The sequence below is a fragment of the Triticum dicoccoides genome, chromosome 3B (assembly GCF_002162155.2).
Source record: "Triticum dicoccoides isolate Atlit2015 ecotype Zavitan chromosome 3B, WEW_v2.0, whole genome shotgun sequence".
Taxonomy (NCBI): domain Eukaryota; kingdom Viridiplantae; phylum Streptophyta; class Magnoliopsida; order Poales; family Poaceae; genus Triticum; species Triticum dicoccoides.
In genome coordinates this window covers 817,740,810-817,750,092 of record NC_041385.1, presented here as the reverse complement: position 1 = coordinate 817,750,092, position 9,283 = coordinate 817,740,810, and the positions used below count along the sequence as shown (strand labels likewise).

Genomic DNA, 9,283 nt, shown 5'->3' with positions numbered 1-9,283 from the left:
GCAGTGCATTTCCTGTGAATCCCCAATGGCCCACGTACAGTTGCCAATAAATGCTGTCTCCCGTTAAACAGGCGCTGGTACAGACGGACGATAACCAGCTGTTCCACCTCACGCTTCCTTGGTGCTAGTCCGCCCCAGTTCCTTGCTTCAAATTTTGAAATTAAAAAATGTGGGGCACACATGTCACATCAAGCAGGGCAGGCATCACACTGGCAATTACTCACCGCATTTGCATGCCCCCACCAAAACATCAGGGAATAAAAAAAACATGCTAAGTGCATTCAAACAAGATTGGGGTCCGTCAAGAACACAGATTATAACACACTTCCCAAAAATGAGATTCAGTGACCCAAACTAGAATAAACAAAGAAAAAATCAAGTCTATATCTGCTGCCCTAACACGGGCAGTTTGCAATACGACACACTCATATTCTAAGTAAAACACTACAATTCAAAATATGCATGTTTTCATTCCAGTACTTGCATGCTTCAGTTTAGAAAACTTCACACGTTTTTTCAGAACTACACCTCCCCTACTCTAGCTTGTACAAGAAATTTCTAAATTTCTACTGTCAGTCTATCATTCAGTCACAATGAAGAACCCCCAAACCTCACAGTCAATTCCACCAGGCAAAGTTTATCCGTGTTGGCTTTCATCCAGCTAGGCGCCTGTTGATCCATCCTCCTCGTCGATTGAGCCAGCGCTTCATCATCATCGTGAATCACAGCTAACTGCTCGCCACCAATTGCATCTCCAACTGCAGCGACAGACGAGGCGTGCCCATTGTCAGCTGCGCGAAGCAATCGAATCATGGCTTGGCACTCGCACCAGCAGGACCTGCTGTTTTCTGATTTTTGGCTTCCCCTATAATTAGAACAGACAATACATCGTTAAACAGCAGAACCCCATATGCACCAACAGGAAATTTAGTTACCACTTCAGATTTTTTTAGAGAACACTTACAGAGCATCCACAGACGACTTCCTGCATACACTTTGTCTTCTCAACGTAAACCTACTTTCCCCATATCTGATGGCGAAACCATGCTTCCATGAATGAAGATTGTAAAAATCATAGGTTTCTCCCATAGAGTCTAATGTTAGCCCAATAGCACCGTGCTCACCCAACATATCTGCATACCCCTGAATCATTTGCTCCAGTGCACCAATTCTCCCCAGACACGGTGTCCGGTCCTGTAATTCAGCGGAGCAGAGAGTGCCGAGCCTGCTGGGACAGGGCGTCCTGTGATTTCAGAGGAGTGGAGAGTTAGCATACTCCATAAAATTATAAACTTAATCAAGCTCTGCAATGACATGATGAAATCTAATCTACGTCATATTCTACCTCTGAAAATTCTGTCGGCAATTAACAGACATGTTCATACACTGTCCATGACCTACAATCTAATACCAAATTATCAATATTCTAACTCTCTTGGATCAATGGCCTCTTACTCTAACTATGAAAATTCCATGAGCAGTGACACACTTGGTAAACAATGTGAGAATCTCTAATAGATGTAGAGACGTGTGTAAACTGAGGAATCTTCAGTCAATGATAGATCTGCTACTTCATGCCTGATCGATGACTCTTTACTGAAACATTGAAAACTATGTGTGCACTTGACATACATGTGTCATAGACCATGTGTAAAGTTGAATATGCCATGACATGTTCGCTCCATGGTGTCACACTATCATTACTGAGTAGTTTGGTTGCTGTCCTCAGCGAGATGCCTGGGCAAAAATGTTGCCTGGCTTGCACCTGAATTTTTGATTCTGCTCGCCTGGCCAGGCAGCCGGGACGCGTTGTTGTTTGGAGGGTGGCCTGAGCCTGAGAGGTCATCAGAGGATTAAAATAATATAAAAACTGATAAAGCAGCGAACACTGCAAACTCCTAGTTTAGCTCCATGCTGATGCTCCCCTTGGCCCAGGCGAACAAAACAGGATGCCTGGCAGGCTAACCATCTGCCTGGGCTGTCCAGGCCAGGTTCACTCTGTTTTTTCAGGGCATTAACCAAACAACACTCGGGCAGTTTTCTGGCAAAATCCAGGCCAGGCGTCAGCGAGCGTGGACGCAAACCAAACTGGCTCTACATACATTTAGACACAGCTTGAATTAAATGTACCTGAATTCTAATCCATGCAGTGGCCTTGTCTTTGCGAGCAGCTACCCCGAGTGGGTCCTCGCCTACATCATTAGCATCAATCTCTGCAGTTTCCACATCCCATTCCACACCAATTAGACTTTCGTTTGTTACAGACATGAAACATGCATCAGTACGTGTGCTGTTTTCGGTATTTAGGTCTTACCTTTCCTTTCGAGCTTCTTCTCTAGCTCTTGCATCAGTATGTGTGCTGTTTTCGGTATTTAGGTCTTACCTTTCCTTTCGAGCTTCTTCTCTAGCTCTCGGGCATATGCAGCTACATGAGGAGCTGTACTTATACTCATTCCTCCAGCAGTACTCCCGGGTGCACCTGCTAGAACAACTAATTGGTCAGCTTAGATGTCTAATGTACTCCAACCATGTGTTTTACTTCCCATGTGCTAAATGCTATGATCTCAAATTAACTAACCTGGCGTTGCAAATATTGACCGCAGGCAAAAGGCAATATCATTGTCCGGCAGATCAACCTCCTCATCACTCTCACCATATGGGACTAGTGTTTGGATGCTGCCATCCATATCAGAAGAAAATATGCATGTTCGTGCAGCTCCAGAGGCACTGGCCATTGCGTGTGCAGCATGAAGATCACCCAGGATATGTTGAAGTTGCTCGGCTCTTCATCACCACCATCCCTTGTAGATCCACAGACATGAACAGGAGCAGCATCAAGCTCGTCGACCGAAGCTGCACACACGAGTCAAAACAAAACCTGAGTAAGACCATTGTGTCCCTATAAACTACACAGTGGGGAATGGAGCAACTGGTAATGTTAGTGAAACTGCCAAAACCATTGCCACAACCAGCTGTGTTCGCACGGGAGCAACTACCATGCATACCTTCAGCACTTGCAATGCGTGAGACGCTCCCACTTCTATCTGCATTTTTTTCATAGCTTTTACTTTGTTAGGCACTCACATATGCTAGTTGCAGAAAAAAATGTATAGTCCGTATCGTACATGCTATCGCAGGCGACCTCCATTCCTTTTTTGCTCACTTAACCATGATCCAATAAAACCAACAAGCATTTTTTCCATGGTGAACAGTGCACCATACATCATACGAAATTCATCACAACTACGGTTGCAAGAGAAAAAAAAATCAGTTGTACAACAACAAAAACCAATTACCTTTTTGTCTATCCATGTGCTTGGGGATCCACCTTCCCAGTAGATTGAGCCGAGCCTCCATCGCCACTTTTCTGTTTGATCTTGAATCACAGCGTCATGGTCCCCATCAAGATGGCCTTCAACGCCGCCGGCAGCTACACTGGTTTCCTCGTCATACATAGCAGGACCACGGACTGCCCAGGTGAGCTAGCTCCACCCAAATCCACATACAACTGCCCCGCGAGATCCATTGGCCGTCTCTTCTTCCCCACGACCAACGCCACCAATCAACTCCATTAGTGTTGCCGCACTACAGGACTCATCAGGAAAGATGGATAACATGCGTGCGTTTAATCGAAGCTCTAAGCTTTTCCTGATGCTGGATTGCAAATAGGAACAAAGAACATTTTTGCACAAAAGGGATCTTTTTACCTGTCCACCGGAGAGACGGGGAAATCCATCGCCATGGCTGCGCCACCTCTAATCGGAGACCCACGCGAGTATAAAAGCAGTTCGGGAGAACGGGAGAAAGCCGACGAGGCGCCGCCGCCGCCGACGCCCATCGGCTCTGTTTTCCCCTCGATCCCCTTTCTATCAAACAGCGCCGAGGCTGCTGGATGGGTCCAGCAGACTCCCTGTACCGAACAGATGCACACGGCGCGGGCGCGCGGCTGTAACCCCAGACGGCTCCGCGCTTGCCACAGTTAACGGCGGCTCCGCGGACGTTTCCAACGGTCGACTGACGCGATACGTACAGATGTATTCCCCTATTATTTTGCTTCCGTATATCAGCTTAAAATATTCGCGGCACAGATCTCATAGCTCACCTGGACGGGTCAGATATCAGGTTCACCTGGACCTGGGAGCCAAAACGCCCCTCTCGGAAGTTAGTGTCTTTTCTGTTATAGTGTACTGTACATGCTCAAATCTTCTTTGCTATCCTATTAACAAACGTTGTTTCATGCAGGAAAGCTATAGTGAAGTAGAGACAGGATGTTTAGATGCACAGGGTCAAGCAGAGAAAACAAAAGGATTTCTGGGGTCGAAAAATTGAGAACAAACTAAAGTAGACTGTTTTCCATGCCGTGATCCACCTTGTTTCTAATGTATTAGACCTATTTGATGGACGGCCACTATTTTTCCGAATTCCTCGTTTGCTTGGTACACCCTCATTTTATTATGGACGAGACGACATGGTAGGCTAGTTACGATTTATCAACATCGATGAAACAATGCATTTTTAGTGAAGTTGGTTTTCTGTATTTTTTTTCATTTTTCTACATAATATATTGCTGAAATTTGTTCAAGTGTAGTCAATTTTCATACTTGAAATATAAAATAGATATCGAAAATTTATATATATAAGAAAATAGAACGTTAATAGAAACCTCGTTTTCAAATAACCTTGAAAATCATTTATTTTCAAATAGAAAATAAGCATACTGATATTTTAAAAATAGCATGCTCATTCGAAAAAAGCATGTTCAATTGAAAATAAAATAGAATGAATATGCGGATTTAAAAATAGCATGCTGCTTTGAATATATTGTTTTTAAAATACCATGCTATTTTAAAAATAGAATGCTAATTTTAAAAATATGACTTCAAAAATAGCATGCTACTTTTAAAATTATAATGCTCTTTTCAATATGCTACTTTCAAAATAACATGCTGATTTCAAAAATATCATGCTAATTTTTAAAATAGCATGCTATTTTTAAAAATATAATGCTTTTTTCAATATGCTACTTTTAAAATAGCATGCTAATTTCAAAAATATCATGCTAATTTTAAAAATAACATGCTTATTTTAAAAATAGCATGCTTATTTTAAAAATAGCATGCTTTTTTCAATATGCTACTTTTAAAATAGCATGCTGATTTCAAAAATAGCATGCTAATTTAAAAAATGTTCTTTTGAATTTGATATTTTTTAAAATAGCATGCTAATTTCAAAATAATAGCTTCATTCTAAAAATATAACACTGTTTTTAAAAATATAACGCTATTTTTAAAAATAGCATGCTGATTTCAAAGTAACAACCTCATTCTAAAAATATAACACTATTTTTAAAAATATAACGCTGTTTTTAAAATAGCATGCTGATTTCAAAAATTACATGCTTTTTGAAATATGCTGTTTTGAAAGCAGCGAGCTGATTTTGAAAAGAGCATTTTTTTTAAATTACGCTTTTTAAAAGATAGCATGTTCTTTAGTATACTGTTTTTCAAATAAATAAAACATGATGGTTTGTTCTGTTTTTGAAAATAGCATGCCATGCCATTTCAAAAGTAACAGAAACATCATTTTTTGCATTGCATTTTGACCCGCAAGTTTTTGTTTTGCATTGCATTTTTATGTGCGACACACATACAAACCGCATTTTCAAAATAACTCGTACTAACCAACACAAAAACCTCGTTCAAAAATGGAAGTAGTGTCCAATCCATTTGAAACCCGGTTAGATTTGATTCTAAAAATACTAGCATCACTGTGGCAAAAAAAGGAAATATAATTGCAGTTCATAAAGGTAATTATATCAAGGAGGGTACTACGGTGCGTTATATATATAGACTTGCATAGAAAGTACATTACACCACATAGGGTACCACCAAGTTACTGCAAAGTTCCACTTACTGGACGATCTTCATACCAGTCGGACCCAAAAGTTATACCACAAAAGTACCAGTTACTACCAAGTACCAATTACTACTAAGTTGCACTTACTAGACCCAAAAGCTGATACTACCAACTTGCAGTTACTGGCTACTACATACAAATTGTAAAACTAGCGTCAAACTACTGCCATGGGTCAACAAATCCTCATGCCACTAACCATGTTCACCCTAAGCCCACCTCCACTCCTTTCCATGAACCTGAAGATAGCCATTTGATCTTCTCTCATTCTGGCTTCCTCAACGACTTCTCTCCAGTTCTTCATCATGATCGCACGCCCGTCCTTCTTGCCCATCTTGAACAAGACCTTTTTATTACCTTCAAAATGTTCATTGGTGACATGCACAACCATGGGCTTTCACAGATAATCTTTGAGGTAGGCCTGACTATAATCCTTTGAGAAGATCTGATTGCACATGGAAATAAATAATGTTACATAAAAAATTAAGTATGATTTGCACACAAAAAAAGTAAGTATGATTTGCACAACCACGCCCGTCCTCCTCTCTGTCTCTACATGATGGCATTTTCACTAGTGAAGTATGATTTGCAAAAAGAAAAGTCCAAGTGTTTACCATCTTGCTCTTCCCTCTGATGACTGTCGAGCGAGTGACGGTGCTGAGATAGTATGGTATGGGAGGTTGGCACTGCTTTACTATGGATTTGAGACAGTCCCACCGATCCTCGTTTAGCGATACATGGTTGCCGTAGAAGATGTGATCCTCAAAAGTTCCTTTTCTCACCATGTATCCCGGACCTGTATCAAAAAAATTTAAGATGACAGAGCAGTAAATAATTTCATACGTAAGATCTAGAACATCAACACTGGGTTAATGATCAATGCCTACTCCAATGATCAAGAAATGAAGGACATAGATAACCCAATCACATCCACCCAGCAATATCTCTTAGAAACATGGGCAAATTGAATATTTGATTTTTTTTAAACTAACAACTAAACACTCCTCTATGTAAGCTCTAGTTCAGTCAATGTTGATTTGGAAGGTCATCTATAACCCAAACAGAGTAATGTGTGGTAATCAAGTGTCACTCAAACATCAACTTTTGATATTTCACGGTTCATTTAATATCTGACCAGCCATATAGAACTTTACCCCGTAGTGCCAAGATAGGATCGTGGTCCACATCTCCATCTCCATCAGAACTATCATCAGTGTCATAGTCGCTAGAGGTGTCGCCATCAGCGCTATAGCCGTCACTCCCACGTGAAGTGCCATCTGAAGCATCATCTGAGGTGGTCCGGTGATCATTCTCTTCACTGCTGATGAGGATGGTTTCCCGTGCCATTCAAACCCGTTGCATGCATTGCAATGAACAAATGTTAGTTATTGATATATGAAATCAGTCTTCCATTAGGACTTGTTAGCACCATATACAATGTGAATAATCTTTTCACATACTTCTCGCTAAGTATGAGTTAATGTATAAATATCTACACGAAAAAGCTAGTCGACAACTATTCGCACGACTAGTCAAGACTAGTGGTTAGACTCATAATCATTGGGCAGACATAACCAATTAGGATATTTCAAGGTTACAATTTTGTGAGCTAGACAAGAAAACTTGGTAACCAACCAATTAGTAGCCATGTACAAATGAACCATGATTGACTGCTCTCATCGAGCAATAGGTGAAACTATAACTGATCTGCCTTTGATCACTGCAAATTTCCTGATAGGCTGTTGTGTGGTACCATCAGGTAATAAATATAAAGTCTTTAAATTGTCCCAACAAAACAAATAATGAATTTGTTGTTGTACATACCATTTTTAGAGGTAGCTGTGGAGGTTAATTTTTCAATTTCCAGTGAGAATAAGGACATGATAGAATCTCTCAAGCAAGATGACAGCATAGTGAAGGCTATGAGAACGAGCAAGGTATGCTGACCGATAGTCACCCTTTTGTACACTTGATATTTATTTACTCAATACTACCCATACCAACAAGTAAAATCATGATTATGAAGTATAATGGCAGAAAATCCAACAGTGAGGAATTTTTTGCAATGTGAACTACTCGCTCACATCAAATTTTCATTGACCCCAACAATCCCATACCATATCTTGGAGATTGGCTGACATAATTCAAGAAAGCAGTAACAACAATCAGCAAAAATATGCACCAACCAAAAATATTACATGTGTGCACATATCATCAAAAACATGCACCAATCAAGAACAGTCTATACTTGACAAATCCTTCAAAATATGCACTAATCATCATACTACCATCGAGTAATACATGAAACTATAACTGATCCTCATTCCATCATTACGAATTTCCTCATGGACTGCTTCTGTGCTCGCCTTTTTAGTTTTTAATAACTAAGCATCAGCAAATACATATACACAGTCTTCAAACTATCCCAACAAACCAAAAAATGTGTATGCTTCTGTGAATGTACTTTTTCTATATCTAGCAGTGGGGGGTCATTTTCCAGGGGGAAAAACTACTTGATAGCATCTGTCAAGCAAGATGATAGCATAGTGAAGGCTATGTCGACGAGCAAGGTATGCTCGCCAACACCCACCTTTTTCTCTTACTTGCACGAAAGTGTTTACCCATTACTACCCATACGAACAAGTAAAACCATGATTATGCAGTACATTGTCAGATTATCTTGCTGTAAAATTACTTTTTGCAATATGACCTACTAGTTGACAGTAAATCTGCGAATACCCGAAATATGCACACAAGCAAGTGTCAGATTTTAACTTGGGCGGTGCTGTCAGATCGACATTCGAAGGGCAGGGAAGATCAATCTTACCTGCGAAGTGGTACCAGATGGGGCTGGAGTGGACTTGTTTGAAGCTGGCACCACCGGAGCTTCGGGCGGCGCGACCAGGATTGGGAATGAAAAGTTGTGGTTGTCGGACCTTGCTGTCGACGAAGCAGTGCAGAATCGTGGCCGGAGCAGGGGGAGTGGGTGGCCTCGCGGATCCAGCGGATTTGACGACGACGGCGGCGGCCAAGGTGACGGCTTGGCAAACCCTAGCCGTCGCCCTCCGCGTCGCCTCTCTGTCTCTGCAAAGAACGAAGTGGAACGGAGTGGGGTGGGATTGGGATGGGGGTGGGGTTGGGGTTGGGGTTGGGGCCATCGCCCAGTTTCCTCTCTGCCTCCCACTTGTGCAGGCCCACAAAAGGAACAAAGTGTTGGGCCGGATCAGATGCAGATTTGGCAGCTTTACCAATTATGGCCAAACAGAAAAGATCAGCATGACCACATGTGTTCTTTTGAAGAAACCCTAAAAATACACTGTTGTTCATATTGCATGTGGATGAGTCTTTCAGTACACCAATTGATCTTGAA

General features: G+C 41.4%; 1 protein-coding gene across 10 annotated transcripts; it reads right to left on the bottom strand.

Moving 5' to 3' along the window:
- Positions 1-384: 384 nt before the first annotated feature.
- Positions 385-3,928, bottom strand: LOC119278672. 10 transcript variants are annotated; one of them, XR_005137914.1, is made up of 9 exons: positions 3,708-3,928; positions 3,297-3,585; positions 3,006-3,044; positions 2,579-2,853; positions 2,315-2,479; positions 2,131-2,213; positions 1,633-1,834; positions 965-1,243; positions 385-865 (listed from the first exon to the last, which is right to left on the bottom strand). XR_005137914.1 is itself a non-coding variant. In XM_037560004.1 (9 exons), coding segments are annotated over exons 4-8 (543 nt in total). In that variant the 5' UTR covers positions 2,736-2,853; positions 3,006-3,044; positions 3,297-3,585; positions 3,708-3,928; the 3' UTR covers positions 385-865; positions 965-1,241. The 10 variants fall into 10 exon arrangements, 3 of the variants coding, with proteins under 3 accessions (XP_037415901.1, XP_037415903.1, XP_037415904.1); XR_005137916.1 differs by lacking the exon at positions 1,633-1,834 and having other exon boundaries at positions 965-1,030; positions 1,125-1,243; XM_037560004.1 differs by having other exon boundaries at positions 2,384-2,482.
- Positions 3,929-9,283: the final 5,355 nt, after the last annotated feature.